Source organism: Oryzias melastigma, linkage group LG5 (assembly GCF_002922805.2).
Source record: "Oryzias melastigma strain HK-1 linkage group LG5, ASM292280v2, whole genome shotgun sequence".
Taxonomy (NCBI): Eukaryota; Metazoa; Chordata; class Actinopteri; order Beloniformes; family Adrianichthyidae; genus Oryzias; species Oryzias melastigma.
In genome coordinates, this window is record NC_050516.1 from 25076442 (window position 1) to 25101391 (window position 24950).

At 36.9% G+C, this 24950-nt stretch overlaps 1 protein-coding gene across 1 annotated transcript in view; it reads left to right on the forward strand.

Annotated features, from left to right (window-relative positions):
- snta1 (syntrophin, alpha 1) overlaps nucleotides 1-24508 on the forward strand; it is a 36756-nt gene extending 12248 nt beyond the window's left edge. Inside the window, exons 3-8 of the mRNA XM_024269493.2 lie at nucleotides 19370-19565; nucleotides 19799-19988; nucleotides 21567-21697; nucleotides 21964-22160; nucleotides 22882-23069; nucleotides 23521-24508. Of these exons, the coding sequence (XP_024125261.1) occupies nucleotides 19370-19565; nucleotides 19799-19988; nucleotides 21567-21697; nucleotides 21964-22160; nucleotides 22882-23069; nucleotides 23521-23613 (995 nt within the window). The 3' untranslated portion in view covers nucleotides 23614-24508. The remainder of the gene's footprint in view (nucleotides 1-19369; nucleotides 19566-19798; nucleotides 19989-21566; nucleotides 21698-21963; nucleotides 22161-22881; nucleotides 23070-23520) is intronic.
- Nucleotides 24509-24950: the final 442 nt, after the last annotated feature.

The following is a 24950-nucleotide window of genomic DNA, read 5'->3' on the forward strand; positions in this document are numbered from 1 at the left end:
TAATGCTTCCAATGCCTTTTGTGAATGTGAGTAAGGCTCTGCAGCTTAACAAGTATTTCTTGCATTTTTCCATTAAATTTCTCTTCAATATTTTGACAATATATAGTCAAAGACTGTATTTTCTTTTGTAGCTAATTATAAGGTGGAATGAAAAGCCTTAAATGACAGTGTGCCTTATAAGGTGAGTTGTCTTATGTATAGATTAATTCTGGTTCTTTTTACTGATGTCGAAGCGATTTTAAGACGTACACAACACTGTTAAAACAAGGGGTGTGAAATTATTGTATTAATCGCTGTTAATTAATTACTTCTCATTTCATAAACAACCATGTCTGAAGACACATCCCATGGTCGTTGAAAAGATGTTAGTCTGTTTGAGAAGGGTCAAGTCATTGGCATGCATCAAGCAGAGAAAACATCTCAGGAGATTGCAGAAACTACTAAAATTTGGTTGAGAATTGTCCAACGCATTGTTAAAAACTGGAAGGGTACTAGGGACTCATCGTCTTCAAGGAAGAAATGTAGCTGGAAAAAAATCCTGAATGATCCTGATCGGCGATCACTTAAACGTGTGGTGAGATCAAATCGAAGAAAAACAACAGTAGAACTCGGGGCTCTGTTTAATAGAGAACGTAAGCGCATTTCCACACGCACAATGCGAAGGGAACTCAAGGGATTGGGACTGAACATCTGTGTAGCCTTAACAAAACCTCTAATCAGTGAGGCTAACTGAAAAAAAGGCTTCAATTTGCTAGGGAGTATAAAGTTTGGACTCTAGAGTAATGGAAGAAGGTCATTTGGTCTGATGAGTCCAGATTTACACTGTTCCAGAGTGATGGGCGCATCAGGGTAAGAAGAGAGGCAGGTGAAGTGATGCACCTATCATGCCTAGTGCCTACTGTACAAGCCTGTGGGGGCAGTGTTATGATCTGGGGTTACTGTAATTGGTCAGGTCTAGGTTCAGCAACAGTATGTGCTCAAAGAATGAGGTCAGCTGACTACCTGAATATACTGAATGACCAGGTTATTCCATCAATGGATTTCTTCTTCCCTGATGGCACAGGCATCAATGTGCAACCTGTGTATGAGTGTACAAACCATAATGCCACAACTATTATCTATTATGTAAGGGAAAAAGCCAGACAAGGTGTTAGTTATCAAAGGGTTACACAAAGGGCTGTTGTATATCAGCATATATATATTATGGTATTAATAAGTAGTTTGTGGTCATAGCATCTTTTTAATTGCTCAGAAAAGTGCTTCTACTGTTTTGTGGGATAAATTACAGCACTCTGAACCGAATATTTTGTTCTTTTTTTTATTTTTCTTAATTATTCGAGATTGAAAGAAAAACCATTAGTGGTGCAAAAGTAAAGGTTGCAACTCTGATATCAAATAAAAAATGAACTTCATAAAGCCGCTTTTTAGTTGTATTTTGATCTTTTACTGTGCCACAATGTCACTCATTTAAACCAAATTACCTCAAAATTAGGCTTTTCAAAGAAATTATTAGGTTTTATCAAAAACAGATTAATTAGATCAATTGATTACAGGTCACGATTTATTATTTAACAAAAAAAAATAATGGCATGACAGCACTAGTTATAATGTCAGAATGTTGTTTTTACATGTGGCGAACTAGGTTGGGTGTTTTGTAAATACACCAACACCGCCAACATGCAATGGGGCTGGATTGTGCTTTTTATACATTACAAACGAGGTTGGGAGTTAGCATTGTCATCTGTTTTTTTAATGTTTTGCAAACAAGGTTGGGAGTTATAAGTATTGTGAATACGCTAATGTGGCTAACACTTCAAACACAGCTAACATGTAGTGTGTTACAAAAAAGTTCTAGAACTACTTTGAACACAATTGAGTCTGACTGACTTACATTATCTTTGCCTGTTTTGTCTCGCTTAATGTGTCTTTAATCTGGTGTGCCTTATGTATTCTGGTAAATGTGGTAAGTAAAGAATAAAATATAAATTACATTTCTTCATTTTAAGCCTTGGGTGCAATTTATAACCCCACCATGCATAGTCATCAAACGAATGTAGTCATCGAATGCAATTTTGGAGGAGAGCCAACCCTGATGAACCATAGGAGCCACAGTTTGTACAAAAGTGTCTTAGTCATTTTTGGAAACAAACTCCAGTAGTTATTATAAAGCTGTGCTTTTTTTTAAAATCAAAACAACCCAATCTACCAGGTTCTCATGTCATTGCATTTGTTGGTAAATTTGCATCATAGTCTCTGGCTCAGTCTCCATAGAAGACATCTGGACCAAAACATATCAAATCCTCTGTCATCCACAGAAAGGCAGAAAAGTATAGATATCAGGTTGGCTCATCTGTGATCTGTCATGTCAGGAATCCTTTTTTTATGTTTCCCTCCTGTCCCCTAAGGACCAAAAAGATGAGCGATGCTGGAAGGCACTCTGAGGAGGTTTGGTGTGTATTTGTGTGATTTGAAGAGATGGTATTGTAAAGTCTGAGTATTTTGGGGGAAATCCAGGTAACTCTATTGGACAGCAAGCTGTCAGCTGACACTTGTAAGGTTTTCTGTGTGTTTGTGTTTTTATCTGGCTGTTGCAAAAGTCCTTGTAAGATAAGATAACAAACACGTTGAAGGTAATCTGTTATTCCTGTTGTTTTGGTGTTTTAAAGATACTTCGAAGAGAAACTTGGCACCGCTACAGTGTTGGAGGCTGGAGCTTGTATGTGTACAGCAACAAAGAGGCACAATGAGGCTGTGCTTTAGGCGACTGCTCTATGAAATTCCTCACATTGACAGAGATCAAGGTGAAACTGCCTCGAGAGCAGTAAGATATCTGAAAAATCTGTCGGATAAGTGGAGTTGGGAGTGATATCACAAGCCTGGTTGGATTTCCACACAGGCTTTTTGTTTTGTATTTTTTTTTGTTGAAGAAATATTAAACAGAGTGTGTGTGTGTGTGTGTTTGGGGGGGTCTTTTTTATGTGGTAAGGGTTCAAGGTTCCCAGCTGTTCATGCATGGCACAGCTGGAAGTGGTTTTGCCGCTGTACCCTATTGAGTTTTACTAAGTCGTAGGATGTCAATGAGCTACACAGTTGCTTAGCAGCAACAAAGCAGGAAAAGGGCAGAACTGGCCAGCTCCCAGGTGTGAGCGTGAATGTTGTCAGGAGAAATGTGAATTTGAGTTTGGGGATTTGAAAAAAAAAAAGAAAGAAAAGGAGCTAGAATCCTACTTGACCTTATTGTCATCATTTCTACCAAAGTACGTGTTGGGATAATCAATGCGCGTGTATGAGAGAGGACAGAGGGGGTCAGATAAATATAACAAACCAAATGGCAGCATGAAGTGCAGCTGCCTTCAATTTCTACCAGCGACATTTACAGCCTGACTGTGTGTGTTTACACGGTTATGAGAACACATTTGTTATTCCCATACCTGTGTGGTGTCTGTGCTCTCTGAATCTTGATATGGGTTTTAGTTTTTGGCCTTTCTAGCTGTCCAGCCAGCTTCCTGAATCTTTTTAATATTGATTTTAATCTTGTTTAAGTTTCACCATAGAAGCTTAAGATCCATAAAAAAGCACATTACCGTAGAGTATAAAATACTCAGTTCTAAAACTGTACATGTGTGCAGCAAAGAGATACTTGAGGGGTTAGTGGTTGTTCAGTTGTCAAGCTGTTCTCTGGACAACTAAGGTCTGACAGAAAATACACCACAGAATAGAAAAAATGTTTACATCTTCATTTTCTTATAAATTCATGAAAATGTAAACAGATAAATATGAGATCCGACAATACAGGAGGAGATAAGTTTAAGAGAAGAAGTATATCAAACTGAAAGGAGCAACGGCTTATATGTTGCATATATGTTTGTATGGATAAATGTACTAGCACAGCATGTTTTGCAAAACTTGATGATTACAAGAGATATTGCATATGTTATATGTTCTAAGTTTTGTTATCTGTACAGAATCATTTTTTACAGTACTGATATAATACATAAAAACCATATTTCCATAGAAAACAGGCCCCCGTTACACTAACTTCCGTTTCTTTATTACATGTTGGATAGCTAAATTGGCTAAATTATCTCAGTACAACAATTTTGACACCACAAGGTGCTATGGAGTACAGGGCGGAATAAGCAACCAAAACAGTCCGGGCCTGAACCAGTACCAGACGTGGTTACATCTACCGCCATATTGCAAACTGAAGCAACCCTTCGACAGCGATTAGTCCGAGTCGATCGAGTCACGTTTTTAGAGGAACTGCTGTTGCCAATCATGAGTGAGCTTGCTCCGGCTTGTTAAAGTCCACACCCCTCCCACTGAAAGCAAGCTCGGGAGAAACTGTCAATTAGGATTAGAAAGAGGATGTTAAGAAGAATGTATCAGAGCAACAATGGTTATTATGACAAATAAAATGACTAAGTAATAACTGTCTATTTCTCAATAGAAGTCTATGGGACTTTGGCCTTCTTGCAACCAACGGGTACTTCCCGTTCGGAACATGACAGGGAAGGGGTTGCTAAGTCCATTGATATACAGTCTATGATCACAACCCTCTTGACTACGTTAGCTGCATTGCTCCAGAAACCCATCAAGCACTGTAGATTTGTAGTTTACCAAAATCATATGTAAACATTCTGACAGATTTGAGTGCTGTTGACAACATCAAGTACAGCTCATTATTTACGAATCACAATTCATACATGAGGCGTTTTGAATTGTTAAGCAAACTCTTGATTTTTTTTTTTTTTTTTTAGAAAATTAGATTTTGAGTTTGCATCATGGTGCAAAAAAAGATGTTAATGTTGTTGGGAAAATGATGATTGAAAAACCCACACTCTGTCAGCTGTGGAAGTTCGGACACAAATTCTGTAAAAATTGCTTGGCATTCAATTGACTTTATAAACAAACTTCAAAAGTGTTAAAAAGCAAATAATACATTTGGACAACCTAAGAACTTAAAGCATGGCATGAAGTTGGAGAGAGATAAGGTTCTGGTGGTGATGAGCAGAAAAGCTTGGCCTTAAAGACACTCATGAGCAACAGAAACCTGGAACCTAAATTTGGTGTGCTGTGTGTGAGGGAATACAGAACATAACTGAACACAAACGTGACTAAGAATAAGAAAACTAAACTTAAACCCAGCCTCATATATAGTTTTCATGGGGTTGCTTATTTTTAGCATTGCTGACTACATAGGATTTCACACGCAACCAGGGACACGAACATAACAGTTAGTGACAGCCTGTACTGAGTCATACATTTGCATGCTGTTTAGATCCTTGTCTCTGAGACTCGTTTGAACTGGATAAATAATTCATTCTACTTCTTAAGAAAAAGCTTAAATAATTGTAACAGAGGTTGAAACCAATATTTTGAACTAATGTACGGTAGTGCTGGACGATATGACGATACATATCGTGTGGGCGATTAAAAAAAAATGTATTGTGTCATTTCTCTTCCACTGTTTTTGATTTGTTTATTTTTATTGCTGAACTTTAGTGTGTTTTTCTGCAAAGAAATTTTTCACATTAAAAGCATATTTCTCATTTGTAACTATTCAGTCACGTTACTTGAAAAAATAGTGAGTAATGACAAATTTTTTAGAGAATAACCGAAAATATATTTTATTGTTGTATATCCTGATATATATCGTTAATGTGATATAAAATATTTCTGATATACAATTTTCACCATGTCTTCCAGCACTAATGTACAGTATCTTCATTAGGGTATAATGATTCATATTAACAGTGATGTGATTCGTATCATATTTTGTGGCTGCTAAAACAATTTATAGATGATATTGGTTCATTCTGAACAATTCGATTAAAATCAATCCAGGACTTCTTAGGCCTCTTGTGTGTTGTCCACTATGATGCACTTGGTTGTTTTTACATTATAGTAAAATAAACCTACTGTGCCTCAATCCAAATGGTATTTTCAAGTGTTGAAATAATACATCTATTTCATTTTGAAACAATTTTATAGTATATATAAATATTGGTTGACTCGATTAACAATTTTCTTCAGACAAATTGAATGTAATGTGAAGTGAATAATCATTTAAGTTGATTACTATCCTAATATTTATTATACATTTAAAAAAAAAAAAACTTGTTTTATTTTTAGGATTTTTTTATTGAACTACCTAAAATATCTTTTTTATTTTTTGTTGCCAAAAGTTTGTGTGACACTGTAACATATATATATTATTTTACAAAGGTTGAAGAATGTAGGCATATGATATCATATTTTATTTTAAAGGCTTAAATAAAAACGTTGTTCTTATATTGAAGCATTTTCTAAAGTATAGTGTAAATTTAGCCCATTAGGCCTGCAGAGAAAACAATGTTTTCAAATCTAGTTGAATGAATGATATATTGGTTTGAAGAACCTTAGATGTAGAGCTCTTCATAAATATAAATACCATGTTCTGCTGGCCAAGAATAATAACCTAAAAAGGCTTTTATTTATTTAACTTTGAAGCAGTATATGTCGGCATTCTTCTTGTTATTGATGTTCATGTGGATTGGGTTACTTTTTTCTTTTTTTTTTTTAAAGTCATAGTTAATGCTAGGAGATTGATTTGATCAATTATCTTGAATTTGTGGTTTATGGTGTTTTTTTAAAGTTAAAACACAATTTTTTGCTATTTCAGTTTAGTATGGCATATGAGTTTCTATTTATTTTATTATATTACTAAGCACTATTTGTCCCTGCAGTGCTGATAATATGATGGTGGGGGTCAGCTGCTCGCCATTCCTGGCTCCACTCAAAAATTCCTTTTACCATTCATGCTCGTGCATGGCTAACGTGTACACACAGTGGAGTGTTAAGTCTTGTCAGCTGTGAGTCATGTCGTGGTTTGTCTACATCTCTAATATTGTTTTTTTATGTCATAACAATGTTCAATAGTCATATTAATCCAGGGAATTCCTATCCGATTTTTGCGTTTATTTTGAAACTTTTGTTCATTTCGTCAATCGATTCCTAAATTGTCTTGCTAACTCCAATAAGTTCCAGTAGAGACTTCACTTTGGCTGCAAACCAGTCAGTTTCACTTTCTCGCCTTTGTCTATTTTTTGGACTGTTAGAACCAATAATTGACTCTATGATTCTTTTTAGGTTTTCTTTGTTCTTAAGCACAACAATACTAAGAAAGACAAATGAATTGGAAAATTGTGTTCAAAACAAATGTTTCTATCATGCCTCCAAAAATCATCAAGGGTTCCATTTTTTAAAATGTATTGCTTAATCTATTGAGTCGATCTATTAGTCTGCAAGGGGATTCATCAGAATGGAACAGAACGGGGAGTTTTTAAGTCACAAATACGCTCTTCTTCAGAAGATATTTTTACCGCTGCTCCTGATTTACAATAATTTGAATGAAGAAATACTCAAAAATGCCCTTTTAAGCTCAATTTTCCTTATACGTGCCCTAAAAATGCTACAAGAAGTACTCATCAGAGTGGGTCTCACTTTTTTTCCACTGGAACAATGAAGCGTGTTTAACCTGCTCAAATTTACGTGTCTTACTTTAAGACTGTCACTGAAGATTATCAGTCATTTCTGCAGTCTGGACTGTAACTGCTGACTATGAGCACATTTGCTGTGAAACATAGAACCTCTCACACGAAGCTTTAGTCTCTTTTTTTCCCTCTCTCCGAAAAGTGCTGGCCTATAAAGAACTGTGTGCTCACACTCAGCAAGGAAGAGGATTTACACTCAAAACAACACAGCTTTATTATATCACAAATTTCCCTCTGAGCCTTTAACTTTTTGTGGCAGTTTGTTTGCTTAACAAGCCCCATCGGAAGCCCTGTGCTCCGATCATGGGGCCCTGATAAGTTGCAGGCTCAAACTCCACTCAGCCGTGTCCCAGTGCTGCACAACATGCGCTTGATTAGAGAAAAGTAGAAGGAAATATGCGTGGATTATTCCAAATAATTACATAAATAAGCATTTTGGTTCTTTTCCATAAAGATTTACACAAAACATTTATGAAAATAAAAATAACATTGTTATAAATTTTAGTTTTAGCACAATAAAATGCATTAAAAACATTATTTTACATCTATATTATTCTAACTTTCACTCTGAAAAATAAGGACATATAAAGCTTAAAAAGTGTAAACGAATTCAGCTTCAATCTTCTTTTATTCTGGTCTTGTACCAAATCCAGTAAAGTTTCCTTTACTTTCATTTTGTTGAATGAGGATAATTAACTTTCCTGGCACACAATGCAGAGTAATCAAATCTGTTTTCTGGCAGCATGTGAATTGTTTTAGAAGTCTGATTCCCCGGTGGCTGCATGTACTCTGTCTTCACCTCCCTCACACCATAAAACCCCCTGAGGTTGGCGTTCATCCATGATTTTAATAAGATGGGCTTTAAGAATGAACTACTAATCTAAATCATGCAGTGCAGAGGAAACCTTGACTGGTTGACTGGTACCGCTATCAGACAAAGAAGTAAACTGCTGTCTTTGTGTCTGTTAACACAGCATCTGTTACTTACTTTCTAGTTTGTGCACTTTACTTCATGTGTTTTGTTTAAAAAAAAAGTGGATTTGGATGCAGCTATAGTTAATTTTTTCAGTTTTTGTCTCTGCAAAACCAGCTGCTTTGCAGAGGTTTAACAGTCAGTTTAGAGCATGATTCATGACAGTAATGATTTTGCCTAAAAGGCTTATCATCACTGGCTCTCTGCAAGAACTGCAGATGCAGGAAAAAGTAAGGATTTTTAGAATAAAAATGCCAATCAAGAATCTTTCTATCAGTTTTTGGTGTGTAGTAGTGTGTCCTTAGTTTGGTGTGTGTGTTAGACTCAGTCTTTCAGCATGGTAATGTATGCAATTCACACTCTGACAGTCTTTTGAACTGTGTCTTTCTAAAATCTGCTTGTATCAGCCATTTTTAAATGACCGAGGGAGGCACTGAGTTTGATTTTCATCCTTAAAATAGGGTTCTATCAATATTGGAATTGGGGACACACAATAATTATTGATATCATCAATATCAATGCAATTTTACATAATAATCTTTATATGTGTTTTGACCGGTTCAGAGTTTTCTGGCATAAATTGTGCCACAATTTATGTTTTGATCAAGATGGAGATGAATGCATTGTCAGTCTGTTGTGACTTTTACTGTTTTTATAAACCAATAGAGGTTTATCTGAAGCTCGGACATGCACTGAAAGTCCCTGACAATGGCTTTTATGGAGGAGATGTCCTAAAGCTAATGGCTGTTCAGTTTAGGAAAAAAGAGTAAGTCAGAATTTACATCTCAGTGGTTAAATCTAAACCCAGTGGAGCTGAAAATCTTCCTCTATGTATGGAGGTAAATATTCAGAACCTCTGGACGTCACCCTCATCCGCACCACTCTGGATGACCCATGGCATCTGCTTCTAGATTTCTGGAATTTAACAAAAATAAACTGTTGCCAAAATCAGGAATAGTTTTTAGACTTTAATGGACCAGATTGGTGAGATATAAAGAGAAAATTTGTCTTCAACTTGGTCGGGCAGTGCTGAAGTTAAAACCTAGAGTTTATGATTTACACAGTGGGTCAAAGTCATCTTACTTCATAGCATTTAATTTTTGTTACATTGCACGAAATTCCAGGATGGATTCAACTCTAGAACACCGTGGATGTCGCAGCGACGCCTAAATAATGCATACTCTTAGGCCAAATCAAAATTATTCCCCAACACTTCTAATTGTAGGGGCGTTTGTTGTTTTTTTTAGGGTGACGCACAGGGACTTTCGACTTTTGTATCACGCCACCACTATCTTTGGGGTCCAGATGAGTCCAACCACATATTGATGTGTGATTCCTTCCATGACAAATGTGGACAAAGGTGGACAGGATTTTATGTCTGCCATGGACATTAGTGAAACTCAAAAATCAATGATACAAAAAAGTTCAGCGCAGATGTCCAGATGACCCCCACTTTTAGTGTAAACAAGCTAAGGAGAGCGGAAGTTCGGTTGAGTAACCCGGGTAAAACTTTTGGTATGGAAATAGATTTTTTTCCATCATTTATACAACAAATGATGCCAATACTAAGTACCCAATTATCAAAAAAGAAAAGGATAAAATAAATGAAACAGCAAAAGAGATTTGATGTTATTAGTTTGCCTTGGATTGAAATGAAGCTAGGTTATGAGTTTTGTATAGTCCATTGCCTTTTTTTATTTCTCATAAAAACAAAAATAATCAAATTCTTAAAAATTACCCTTAGTATAGCTTTTCTTTTACATCCAACCACAAAGGTGAAAAAAATATAGGAAACCAGAGTTTATATAACCTTGTATAAGTTGTGACTCTGGCCGGTTTACATAAAAGTGATTTAACTAACTTGTTTTGGTAACAAGCCCCCTAGTGGTTACCTGTGTAAATGACCTGGCTCCAGATACTCTCATTCTAGGGGGTCCTGATTTCTGTTCACCTGGTTTACATCATAGTGTTACAGCATGTGAAAACGATGCTTTTCTTCTTGTGTTGTTGTCTTCCTTTTGTCTGGCTGACAAATCCTCACTATTTTTTTAACCTGGACTGGTTATATCTTTTCAATAGACTGAAAACAGCAGGCATTCCTCGTTTTCTACTGTTATTTATGGAGTTATTTAGGTCCTAGACTCCAAGAATCTTGCCTTGGAGATGTAACATCAAGCATTATTTGCCTGACACAGTTTACAGAGCCAGCAGTGTGTTTCTGAGGTTAATGGCTTGCCGTACCCATTCCAGCTACTCCCACAGTAACCATTGAAAAGGGTAAGACAGGGCAGCATTGTGCCTGATCCCATTGTTTAGTGTCCAATAAATCAGTACCACTGTTCCGTCCTCCAGATTAAGGAATGTCTATAACTAACACCTACTGATCTTTTCAGAAGCATTGCGACTTAAAATGCAGTTTTAGTAAAGTAAAAACATACATTTTTGAAAAAGTTTAAGCATTTTATTGGAAGCACTGCTGTCATGGAGTTTGGAAAGACATTTTAATGATGAGTGTTTTCAAATTAAATCATTGCATTAACAATATATCAAGCTGTAATCAACATCCTGATTGTAACAACAATTACTTTAAATTCCCGAGTCCTGGATTTTTGAAACTAGACCTCCTGATCTCAGGTGTTGCAGACCTGGTGAGGCTTTTCCTGAAGGAAGCCATCATCAAACTGAGATGTGGGAATTTGGAAGCTGCATTCCTTAAGCCACACCTGAGCTTTACAGTCCACTGATACCATGAAAAGGTATATTTGATATTGTTTTTCCCGCTAAATTGTGCATGGCAAAAGAGGTATTGTAACTATTGTACGAACCAGTCCTGATTACTTCATGGCTAATCTATCCATCTTCTAAACCTGGGGTCTGCAACCTTCAGTGCTGGAGCCATATGTGGCTCTTTGACCCTGTTTTTATGGCCCTTTGATTGAAGAATCATAACATGTTTTTGATTTTAAATATATTTTTTGGACCTCAACTAGCTAAACAAAACGGTCATATAAGTCAAACTTTATTTAATTACAAACAATTTAAGCTCCTCACTATACTACCCATAATGCTCCAACAATCCTTCAACCAGTTTGGGTTTGTAGTTTATCAAAGTTGAACATTTTGACAGATTTAAGACTTAAGGCGCACTGGTATTTAAGGTGGATTGTCTATTACTGAACAAAATGTAAGGATTTTAAATTCTCCATATGATCCAAAAATATATAAGTTCACTTGATTAGCGCAGATTAAATTTTAATGAGATTTACAGATTTTTTGGCCGAGATCCACCAAAAATGTTTATTAAACAGTATATAGTTTTTAAGAATAAGAATGTTTTATTTATGTGAAAAAAACTACTCATTTATATTTATCATAATTGTAACATTAAATACAAATCCATGTCGTATTTTTCTACAGGGTGAAGTAAGACTTTGTGGCTCCTACTGGGTGGTGGTCAGTGAAATATTGACCTGAATGGCCTTTTAGAAGTTAAAGGTTGCAGACCCTAAACCAACCTAATGCCTTTAGGGGTTGGAGGGTTGCTGGAGGCTATACCGTCCACTGTTAGGCAGAGTCGGGGTATGCCCTGGATGGTATTGGTATAAAGGAACCATTCACAACATCAGTACTGCCAGAGCTCCAAATATTTGAAGGTGTTGAAAGTATTTTGGACTGATAAAGACACTTGGACGAGAGACTAATTGTTTCAAGAAAGAAGGCTTTAGTTCAGACACCATGACTCAACTTCAGACAAGTATTTTGGTGGTTCGTGTTGTGCAGGTACCCTCATACACCAACCATGTTTCAGTGGCAGCTTGTGATTTGTGAAGTTTGGTAAAACTGTACGAACTCTTACAGCAATAAAAAGGTGCAGCATCAGACGAGGAGGAGAAACTTTCTCTGCACGCTTGTAAAACAAAAAGAATTTCTTTCGCTGCCAGATAAACTAAAGTCATAGCAGTGCCATCTCAGCTAAATTTAGCTTTGCGATGTGCCACCGCTGGTATTCATGGCAACATTTCTGGCTTCAGCTTAAGAGAATTTTCTGTCTGCACTGTCTGTCCCACTATTTCTCTACCAGACGGACTTTTTAATGACCTGTCTCCCTTTGTTCCTCTTTATACAGCTCCGGTCTTCTCTGAAATCTTTTTGTGTCTTTTTATTTTGACCTCTTGTACGTTTTAAGAATGAATCTTTTTGTTGGTTTTTAAGGCACTTTTTACTTTAATTCACTGACTTGCTTCACAAATATGAACATGTTTTTTTTTGCTCTTATAGAATAAGTATTTAAATATTCAGCTGCAGTAATGTTCGATTACAAGAAACTTTGGTAACACTTTATAATAAGATTCCTTCAAAGCTTTATTAACACATTAAAAAAATATATTAATGTGTTTATAGGATATTAGTAAGACATTGATTGGTACAATAAGCCAACTAAGCTTTTATCAACATAATTAATAAGAATTATTACCATATAAAGTGAGACCATTGCCTACAAAAGCCATATTAATAAACCCCTTTCAAGCGAAACAAATGTATGAATTATCTTTGTCAACATTATATTGAGTGTTTTGCAGCATCTCTTCAAGTGTTGCCGAAACTTTTGTTAGTCAAAAAATAAATGTGTATGATTTTAAGTGTAAACCCCTTTTTTTTGCTGTAAAGAGTTCTGTGCATTCATTGTAACATGAGTTTGCAAATAGAAGAGTATTTTGGACTTAAATAAATTCATCCTCATCACTTTGACAGCTACCGCACTGCGACAGCTCAAAGTCTGACCAAACAGCTATCGCAGCAAAATGTACAAGAAATGCAAACACAGATAACAGTGGAGGTTTTCTGGGGACAAAGTGACCGACCAAGACTGGAAAAGTTTACGCTCTCAGTCGTCATGAACTAACTTCATGCTGTTTGTTATATATAATTAAAAAAATTCTGTCTGGACAACATGTCCAAATGTTTTTTTCACGTTTCTTGATCGTGTTGTTTAGACAAAGATTCATGCAGTGCACGTCTTGCAGCTTGACTTTAATTATTCTTTTTCATGGTTTTCTATATTATTGGTCATTTTTATACTCCTTGGGTAATTATAATGTATCGACTATTGAATCAAATCAAACTTTATTTATAAAAGCGCTTCTCATACTGTGAGCAACTCGAAGCGGTTTACATTTAAAAACAAGACATACACGGTAAAAGCCCAACCCACCATCCACACACACACCCTCCCCATAACACATACACCCATGACCCCACACAATGAATACTTCAAAAGAAAAATGAAAAACTTATAAAATAAACTTAAAAATATTCCCTATATACAAACCATTGACAGATGTATGTAATGCACTAACTTTAACTTTTTATAAAACACCTTAGCAATAAAAATTGTTCAGATATAATTAGAAATATTATTTAAAAAACTGTTTTCACCCAAAATGCACTCCTATCATTGAGAGGTCAATATCTGTTGTCTCACAATTTGAAAACTGCTTATTTTTAGAATTTTTTTTTACCTCTTCAAAACCTTTCCTCAAGAATGAGATCCTGATTTCTGTAAGAAAGCTTCCATCTTCCCAACGATGCTGCTGGAACTGAGTAAGACTGGAGGGATAGTAATGAGATTACATTGTACTGAATTGTGGCCGTATTGTTAAACCTCTTGTCATCAGATCAAAGGATTCAGATCTCATCCCAGCTCAGGGATCATTGTTGGAAGTAGGACACCAGAGCATCATTGTGTTTGGTTTGATTTGTTTTTTATTTACAGAAAAAAATCTGTTTATGATTGTGGATGATTGACATTGTTGTATAGACAACTGGATATAAATCATAAGATTCATCTGTTTGAGATTGAAGTTAATAATAATAAGCATAAACGTTACTATTTTTAGTTTAATGTCCTTTTTCCTCAGCGTTGAGATTGATCGGATAAATGATGAATGGCTCTGGTGCAGGAGCAAGAAGCACTTGGCTTTCCCGTGGTGCAAGCATCAGTTTGTTGGCACAGGAACAAATGGACAGAAGCTCATTTCTATGAAATATTACACATGCAAGACAACCACTTCAAAGTGTGTGCACACTGGCTGCTCATTTCTCTGTTCAAGATCCTAGTTACACAAACCAAACATGGTCGGATTTGTCGGTTGATTTAATTTTTCATACACTGATTATTTTTTCTTTGTAAATAAAGGCAAAGACTGCTTTTGAAATAGTTTTTCCTTATGTAGCTAAAAGTTTGGGGGTGTAACAATTCATTTCAACAAGATTTGATTCAATATTTGTAATAGCCGATTCGATTCACTTTCGATTTAGATTTATTTTGAATGATCCAATTCAATCTAATTTACTGACCTAAAATTGATCTTCAACCGGTGCGACTTGGAGATAAATACTGAACAGTGCAGGTGAAGTTTTCTTGTAAGATAATCAAGAGTTAAAAAAATATGTGAGGAAACAAACAAGTATATAAGAATTACACATCTATTTACATTTTAGTTTCATGAAGTTTACCCCTCTGTTGTTGTTTTTTTTACATAAAAATGAAACGTGTGGAACATTAATAGAACATTCTAACACAGTGGTCACATGTCTACAAAATTCAAACTGTTTCCACACATTGGAGTAATGATGGATTGATCATTTTTTGCTGACATCACATGTATGTTGTCTGCTGTAATGACAATGTCCTTTTTACATCATAGTAAAGTAAACCTACTGTGCCTCAAACCAAGACGTATGTTCCAAGATCGATTTGATTGTCGATTTATCTAATTTTTATACGATTTTTATGCTATAGTTCGATTTGGTAGATTGATCTGGTTGGATCATAGAAATAGAAATCGATCATTGATTAAATTGTTACGCCCCTAAAAAAGTATAGATTAGAGGAGTCTGATTAAGAAAAGAAAAAAATATTGAATTCAACCGGCGCCAGCACCTGGTTTGAGGATTTTTTTTAGGTTCTTTATTAACACAAGTACAAAATATTTTTTTCCAAACAAGTATTATTGTGACAAACATATTTCAGTCTTTAAGTTGCAGAAACCTTTGGACCAATTTTTAAGACAAATTCTTTGGGATTCAGGCTTTTTAAAAGCAAGTTTTGTGGTAAAACTGTGTTTAAAGTCCCTCCCCAATCACTTTTTGGTCTATTAAAGCATTTGCAGTGTTCATTTATTTAAACTGGTTTAGCCAATAGTCAAGAAAGTCTTTTTTTTTTAGGGCTCGTTTTTGCAGATTAGCAGGAGTTCAATTAGAAATTCCCCTTCTATCGCCCATAACTGCACTATCTAGCTGAACTATCTACCCCCAACTTAACATTAGCAGTTCAACAAAAATGGCGAGCAATATTTGAGCTGTATAATTTTGAGCTCAAAGGCAACTCAGACGAGCAGAAGGAGGCCGTACATGGATCTATTAGTCATTTATTTCTACATCACACCTACATGCACATTTTTCTGACTGCTTCTGATTCACAATTTGAATAAAGAAATTCTCAAAAATTTAATTTTAAGTGTTTTTTTATTTTATTTTTACGCACACCTCCTCCATCATTAGAAAAGCGCTGCAAGAACAAGTTAAAAACAAAAACTGGATTTTCATTGGAGAGCTTCAACTAACGATATTTTCATAAACTTACTAATTAATTAACCATCTCTTAATTCTATGAGTCATGATCATTTGAAAAGCAGCTAAATAAAGGGCATAACGTTTGTATTTTATTTTTGGTAATTATTGTTTTCCTGTAAAAAAAAAAAAAGAAGCACACTACTGAGATTTTTTTTCAACCTTGCAGATACAGGATACATGGATACGTTTTTGAAACTCTTGTTCTATGCTGAAAGTTGAAAGGAAATGTCTTCTCTTAGATTAAAACCATGTTTTTTCTCAGCCAAACACGGTGGAATCCTCCTGAAGGAGATACCCAGTGACGGGATCTGTCAGACTTTATTCATCAGCTTCACTATGTCTCTTTCTCATCATATTCAGGTTCGCTGCAGTGGCTGTCATCAGGTGTCTTTTAGCATTTTTGTCAACATTGTTTTTGCAGCCCGTATAATCTCCTTGTACAAAAGACTCGATTTCAGAGCAGACAAAAACCCAAAAGCCACATGAATAAAAACCAGGTTCCTGTGTTTGCTTTGCCACATTGATTAGATGGTGAGTTGCTACCAAAATAACCTTCATCTCCAAAAGTGGTGCACATTTTATGTTGAGTTTAAATGAAACGATCCATCGCACTACTTGATGTTTTAACAAAAAGAGGCTGTATTTTTGGAATAATTGAAGCCTTCTTAAGGGTGTCCTTTGCTTTGACTCCTGTGCTCGCCCTCTAGCAACTTTGCTTTTGTAGAGTACAAGAAGGCCAATTGACTCTTCCCCAGTGAAACCAGAGCTTTGCCTCCAGCCTCCTGCCTTACCATGTCCTTTGGGCTATTTTTACTCTGGCAGAGGCTACTCTTGCTAAACCAATACCAAAGCCTCCTGAACCGCAGCAGAAGTCATGTGTGGTGGTGGTGTGTAGGCGTATATGCAGGGGTGTGTGGATAAATGTCATTTCAAAAAACGGCTCCTCACAGAGTGATGTCTCAATAATATGTGAAAAGTCTTTGTATTATATAATAGTCGATTCAAAACAGATGTTGCAAGAGATTTTTAAAAGTAGCTGACGTAATGTGAAGCATTTCTCCAAATAGTGTTCAAATTAGGTACTGTTATTTTCGTTTTTGTAACATTTTACTCTTTAAACTGTAAAAAAAATGCTATGAACCTTTAGTTGTCTCTAAATTCACCGTGTGTTTGCCAATCTCGTGAATGGCACAGTATAGTTTTCATTCAAAATTCAACGTAGATGTTTCAAAAAGGTCTTTTAACCTTGAAATTTTAGCTTAAAACAAACATAAGAGTTATTTTTATCCTTAAGAGTTCATCCTTGGAACATTAAATAGCTTAATGGAGGTTTAATGAAAGTTTGTCAGTTTTTTTTATACATATTTTTTGTCTTGACTTTTCTTCATTTTTAATCTATAAATTTTTATATTTCCTTTACACTTTGATCTAAAAACATAAGAACAGTTTTAGGTCAATTTTTGTAGTTTTTGCACTTAAAAAAATGACACTCGGAATTGAGTTTCAAGTTCATAGTGGATTGATTGTGTAATATCATGAAAAAATATAAACCAAAATAAGCAAGACCTGTAACTAATACTATGGATATGAAGCATTGGCACAAAAAAACACTCAAAAAGAGCCATGGCTATTGAGGCTACGATTAATGTGTATTCAAGCGGCCACTTCAGATGAAAAGTCTTTGTAAACACGTTTTACACACTCAAAACTCGCGTTCATGCATATTGTAACAGCAGATCTACAAGTTTCTACAAATGTTTTTGGGTTCTGCGAACAAAATTTCTGGACATTGAATGTGCCATGAAAGTTAAACTACATTGAACATTGAACCAATCAGGGGCTCAGATTTGGTAGTGACTTATGGAAAGCGACCCCTTTTCAAAACAAGGAAATCCCAACAGTATTATAACTAATAATTGTGGTTTGTTGAAATTTTATGACACAGAGTCTCTCATAGATTGAAAAGAAAAGGCCTGTAGCAAGACTTGAGATTTGGACAGCATGAACATTTTACACCGAGCTTCTTCCAGCTGTAGGTGGCGGACATGTGCAAGGGAACAATATAAAAAGAAGAAGAAGAATCTCTCTCCATGCTTGTCCAGTGTGAACACCAATTTTGAACGCGCATCACATGTCTGGCGTGTCCATAGGAGGTTGTCGGTTAAAGTCTAACTTCGATCGTTTTTTGATCTATTGTAAAAGTGTTCCAAATGAACTTTTAATTATAATTATGCAGTTTTTAGCCAAAATTTGTAGTTTTCTTGGACATTGTTTATGTGGAGCGGCAGGAATTTCATCTTAGTTGTTGGCAAAACTGTCAGCATGGGGCGTTATCTCATCATCCCTTTTGTTTACACTCTCTCCTGCTAGCTTACAGCCCCTCACAAGCCCAAGCTAACATTAGCGGTGCAAAAAAAATGGCGAGCAATATCTGAGCTATTGACCCAAATGCCAGCTCAGACGAGAAAATCAAAGATGTCTACAGATGTCTGAAAGTGGATTCATCAGAATGGAGCGGAGTATCGAACTTGTGGCCTATTGTAGTTTGTGTAACAACTACAAGTGTTTTCTAACTGTATTCTTTCATCATTTACCCCAATATGAGATCAGAAATGCATTTTTAACCTTAATTTTATTTATATATGTCATCTATAATGTGAAAATTCTCCAAGAATGCGTTAACAGTAGTGTAGTGGGTGTTTAATTAAATAAAATTTTGTGTTGGTTCTTCTATTTCCAAAGAAGGTCTAAAAATCTTAGAATTTGGATCATAAAGTCCAGCTGTGCACGGGCACCCATCCCACTGCTTAGAAAACAGCTGGAAGAATTACATCCCCATCTCTGCTTCCAGCTGGGGCCCAGGACGTCGTCACCCCGCTTATGAAAGGAAGATCAATAAGACCATAGCTGGAAAAAGAAGTCTTTGTGCAGATTTTAACTTTTCTGGATTACTTTTTTTTACCTCTCTCTGTAAGATTTGTTTTTACTTATGCTTATCCTGCTGTAATGCTGCAAAACTGAAATGTCCCCATTGCGAGACAAATACAGGGTGATCTCATCTCTGGAATCCGGAATGCATCCGACAGCAGTCGTCTTTAGGCTTCTGCTCTATCAAGATGAGAAACTATAAGACTCATCCTCTCAGTGGGATCCCATTTAAATAAAATTCTCAGCCTCTTCAGCCCTTTTTTTTCCTAACCCAACTCTCCTCTCTCCTCTTCTGCAGTGAAGTACATCAAGGAGATGTCTGCTTTCTTTAAAAGCTCCGGGTCCCCCGGAGCAACTCTCCCCTGGGAGTCTCCTCCCTCCACTCCTCAGAGGGGCCCCGAGCTCGCTCCTGCTGAGGTGAAAGAGCCTCGCTGCGTACCTCTGAAGATGTGCCAGGTGTCACGGAAACAGTGCCCCCCAGACACAGAAGACAGGTGCTACATGTCGAACACTCCGCGTCCTGTCACTTTTGATTCAGTCAAAATCAATGAGGATGTCAATTCCAAGACACGAGATGTTTACTCACATTTTGTTTTGACTGAAAATGTCTCCCCCCTCAAGTTATACATCGTCTTGTCTTTGGTTTCTCCAACTGCCCCACTTTCCCGTCTCCTCTGTCTTTTTCCTGTTCCTCTTCCCCCTCTCTCGCTTTCATCTGGTTTGTCAGATACTTTGAGATGACTTCGTTCAACAGAAAGAACTCTGTGTTCCTGCGGGCGAAAGATCCCGCCATGGCTCAGTCGTGGTACAACGCCATTCAGGCAGCTGCCGGCAGTCTTTTACCGCAGGTGAAGGAGGAGTTGAAGATCATGCAGCCTGGGATACAAATCAAACACCTGGGCTGGATCACAGAACAGGTACGAAATATATCCGAATCTTAAAAAGGTGAAAAGATCCTTGTTTCAGAATAAAAGTCTTATTTTCTGTCTTCCAAGAAAAATAATCAAGAAAGCTTTTAACAGCAAAATACTTTTTTTGTCTCAGTACTAGAATTATTTTTAAATTCATAATTCTAATTAAGAATATTTCTCTTCTTGTTTAAAGAACATTTTTCAAATTTCAAGAATTTATTACTTGCTGTGTGCTTGTGTGGAGGTCATGTGTTTACAAGGTAAATCAGCATTCTCTATTAAATGTATTCATTTAAAAGTAGCCATTCTGAAAACCTCAGATTAGAATTGTTCTGAAGCAGGAGTTGGATCAGGTATTTCACAAAAACCGATTGATGAAATTGATTTTTACACACCAGTTTGCTGGATTTGTCCTATTTCTTGTTCTTGTTATTTTTGAATTTAAGAACACATATGGTTTCAACTGTTTTTCCAACACATTCTCATTCCCAAGTCGTCACATTTTGACATTTGATTAAGTAATCTCCACGTCAAAAATTTACGTTTTGGGTGTCCCCAACTCGTGTTTTTTTTGACGTGCTGGCTGTTTCAATTAAATCATGGCTTCTCAACATCTGACTTGGACCGCACCGGTATCCTAACCCTAACGTTGACGCGGATCAGTACTGGTTCCAGACACAGTACCGAACGCAGACCAGGCTAGGGTTAGGGTACCGGGTTACTGGTGGCGTACCGAGGTTTTGTTCTTGTCCGACGAAATGACCGGACCCCTGATTTAATTGGAACAGCCAGCACGTCAAAACACGAAGAGTTGGGGACACCCAAAATGTCAAAAAGTGATGTGGAGGGGCCCTTAACCTATCGACAATATGTGACAACTTGGGGATGAGAATGTGTTGGTTTTTCAGCAGACTCCTGGTCACTGAAATTAATCATCGATTTAAGAAACAGATGTGTTGTAGACCAGAAAAATAATAGGTTTTGTCTACAAAACTGTCCTCCATGAACAAAACCTTTCACAACAACTGTTACCTGATATGAAAAAAATAAACTGCATCCACTGTTCCTTGGTATTAATATAATAAATTGCATCAACTTTTCTTTAGTATTAATAAAACAAACTGCATCCACTGCCCCCTGATATGGATAAAATAAACTGCTGGACTACTGAGAGTCCACTCTCAGTAGAGTGGGCAAACACATGTGGAGCCACCATGGAACCCGCAGACAAACCCACATGGGGCCCACCAACCCAGCCCAAAGTTAAACCATATGGGCCCCATATTGAGATGTTCGCTGGAATTTTTTTTTAATTTCTGTTTTTACACTTTTAATCTAATCTTATTTTCTACAAGATTTTTAAAAGTTTGCAGCTTGAAAAGTTGTTTGCTTAAAACGAGGCAGTCTGCAAAAATATGAAAAGTCTGGTGTGTGCAGCTATTTAGGTATCCTTATGTGGAAAAGTCTTCACATGCTAATAACTGCTCCTTTTGATTTAAACATGAAAAGCCTCAAACAGATTCTTAGAAAAACAAGAGGTCTCAATGGTTAAGTTGACCATGAAGTGGGTGTTTGTGTGTGCAGATGTCTCAGGGTCCAGAGAAACCAGTCCTGGCTGTGTTGACTGACAAAGACCTTCTGCTGTACCCATCACTGCCTGAAAACAAACAGAACCTCAGCAGCCCCACCAAGAACCACCCACTCATCACCACCAGGTTCTCAGATACATGTGTGGCTGTGGATCCTTTTGTTTTTAACTTCTGCCTTCCAGTAAACTTCTCTGCTTCTAAACTTCTTTACAGCATCACACCCATTTGGGGAAAAAAAAGCAATATTTTTAGCAGAATCTATGAGTCATATTTTTCTCACTTCTTCCTCATTTCCACTTCTGTTGCACATTTTTTTCTGTTGCATATTTAATAGTTCTGAGCAGCTGTCTTTTCCAGCCGCAGTCCAGTAATTTCTCCCCCCATGCGCTCAGATTGGTCCACTCCGGTCCAGGAAAAAGTTCTCCGCTTGTGGACTCTGAGCTGTCGTTTGGCCTGCGATCAGGAACCAGGCAGGGCGTGGAGACTCATGTGTTCCGGGTGGATTCGGCTAAAGAGCTGTCCACTTGGACCCATTTGTTGGTGGAGGGTTGCCACAACGCTGCTGAGCTCATCAAAGAGGTCACCACGGGTATAGAATCTTCCAGACTGAGTCGTTTTCAGGTTGCTCTTAATGTGCAGTTTCTTCAGCCATGATTCAACACAGCAGATATTCTCTAAACTTAAAGACTGCAGATCCCACAGGATTGCTCTGTTTTTTTTTTCTAAAGGGATTTTTATTCTATTCTAGGTGAAAGCAGAAATGCAAAGTTTCTAAAGTTTGCACAAGTTTGGCTCACACTGAGTGAGAGCTCATGACATCTAATGGTTACATGACATGTTTTAGTCATAAATATTTTAAAGATATTTTTCTCAAACAGTTCTTTTTTGAGCTTGAGATTCATTTTTAACAGCTGCAAACATTTAAAGTGATGCATGTACAGATAAATATATATATTTTTTTTCAATTTGCACTACTCCTAATCTAGGTTATTCCTATTTTTTGTTTACTGTTTTCAGTTATTAAAACTTTCTCTGTTAACCTTAAAAACAAAACATTTTGTTTCAAATCTTTTAATTTGAATAGTTTCATTTTGCGGACTCAGATCGCCCTCTGCTGGTTGGAAGAGGTAGTGAAGAAGATTTTTAAATCTAAAGGGAAAATGATTTCAACGTGTCTCAGTTGCATTTTAACTTAAGTAAAAATTAGAGGCTCCTATGACAAAAATGTAGAATTTAATTTTCTAATAAACAACAAACATTTAAAAACAACTCTGTTCTGTGTTCATCTTGTATTGTTTCTGCCTTTGCAGCCTGCAGTTGGAACGGGAAAGAGTGTACTTTAGGAGTTCACATCGACGAGGGTTTCACACTATATACAGAAGAAATGGGCGTCAGGAAAAGCGTTCTCTTCCAGCAGCCCTTCGAGCGCCTTCGAATGTCATCAGACGACGGAGTTCGAATGATGTTCCTCGACTTTGGAGGCCCTGAGGCGGAGCTTGTGAGAAATGCCTTTGATTGTTAATTCAAAGTTGTTGTTTATAAAGATAAGAAAAGAACCTTAAAGCGAACTAAAAAAAAAAATAAAAAAATAAGACATATTGCTAATGTTCAATTTTTAAGGAAATTTAATTATATCCTTATGGTTATTAATTTCAGCCAAAATCAATAAATTGTAGTTTCTGGACAAAAGCGATCTTTTATTTTACTCTAATAAAGTGGAAGCTGAACGGCGATCTGACAGCTGCAACGCAGAGCAGAAGACCCACTGTGTGGGGCGGAGCCAAACTGGGTTGTCTCATATTAGAAATCCAACACCAAGGAAACCAATCATTATTTTGTTTTGTGATGGAGTTTTGATTTTTTTTTTTTTTTTAAGTTACACTTCTTTATATGTTGTTTTATTTATATCCAAATATGTGATTTGTCTCTTTTCTTTTTCCTCACATCAGCAACTGGATCTCCACTGCTGCCCGAAGACTCTAGTGTTCATCATCCATTCGTTCCTGTCGGCCAAGGTCAAGCGGCTGGGGCTGCTGGCGTGATGAGGACCGGCCCATCAGAGCGTCAAAACAAGGACAGCCGGTGAAACGCCTCAGAAGAAGATGCTGACGAAACCTTTATTTTGGTCACTCCAGGTCGGGCACACAGCGGTGCTGCTTGAGAAACAAACAAAAAAAAAAAGTGGGGCTGATGGTCCGTTGCCAGTGGAGGTGCCTGACATGCGTCAAAGCTGCCCGAGTACAGTATGTCTTTGAGAACCGGAGCTGTGTGAAAACAACAGCCTGGACCGTAGAGCGCTTCCTGTTTGTCAACCGTTTAGTTTAGTTTGATTTAATGAGTCACAGCAGGCCTTTTCATCCCTCACTCCGCCTCAACGTTCTCCACAAAAAGTGTCGGACTAACTCTACTTGTTTTATTTTTTTTACATAAAGCAGCTTCGGTATAGCGACAGAGGGGGCGTGGCTTATCCTCATCATGCAAAAACAAGTTTGTAACGAGAGAGTTTCTTTTGTAAAACAACACACACACAAAAATATGAAATGTTTTCATAATTTGTGAAGCAGCACTACGATATAAAAGATTTCTATAACGTTGAAATGAATGCAATGAATAATAAGATAACACCAAGCTGAATCTTTGTAGCCTTTTATTAGCTTAGCTTAATTTAATTTCACAATCAGATCTTTGTTTTGATTCCTTTTTTATTGATTGATCACATTAATTTCACTTCAGTAAACAGAGAACAGAAGCTCCCTATCAGACTTTGAAACATGCTGTTTACACAGTAGGATGTGGTCATCTGTTATGATCCATTTAGCAATCCGAGGCCTTTTTCTCCTTTTTTTCCCTTCAAAAGTTGTATATTCTTATTTAAACAAAGGTGTGCCTTGCAGCGTTGTTTGTATATAAAAGTGTAATAAACTTTGGTAACTTTTATCTGCTTTTGCCCATTTTTTAAAATTCTTTCCAGGGGTTTGAAAGTGATCTTTATTGCTGTAAGTTATGAATCTGTCATCTTAAAAAAGCTTCCATCATTTTTTTTTTTTTTAAGTGAGCACTTCGTATTCCGCAGGAAATTTTCTATCTTATTATCTCTAATGAGCCGTTCCATCAAGCGGCCGATCTCGCCGTCACGCCGTCTCTATTTAACAGTCCCAGTTGGTGATCTGACAGTTTTATTGAGTCCAGACTGATCTGCAGAAACGGCCAAAGATGATGATGATGATGATGAGGAGGATGAGATGCTTAAGTCAGCAGGGTGTGTGATGGAAACAGGGCCGGCCGCTGCCTGGCATTGGGGAAAGAGCAAGCAAAGCACACTCTGTCACATGCTTTTACAGCGTGGATGCAGTGTTATCAGTGAGCAGCAGATGCCATG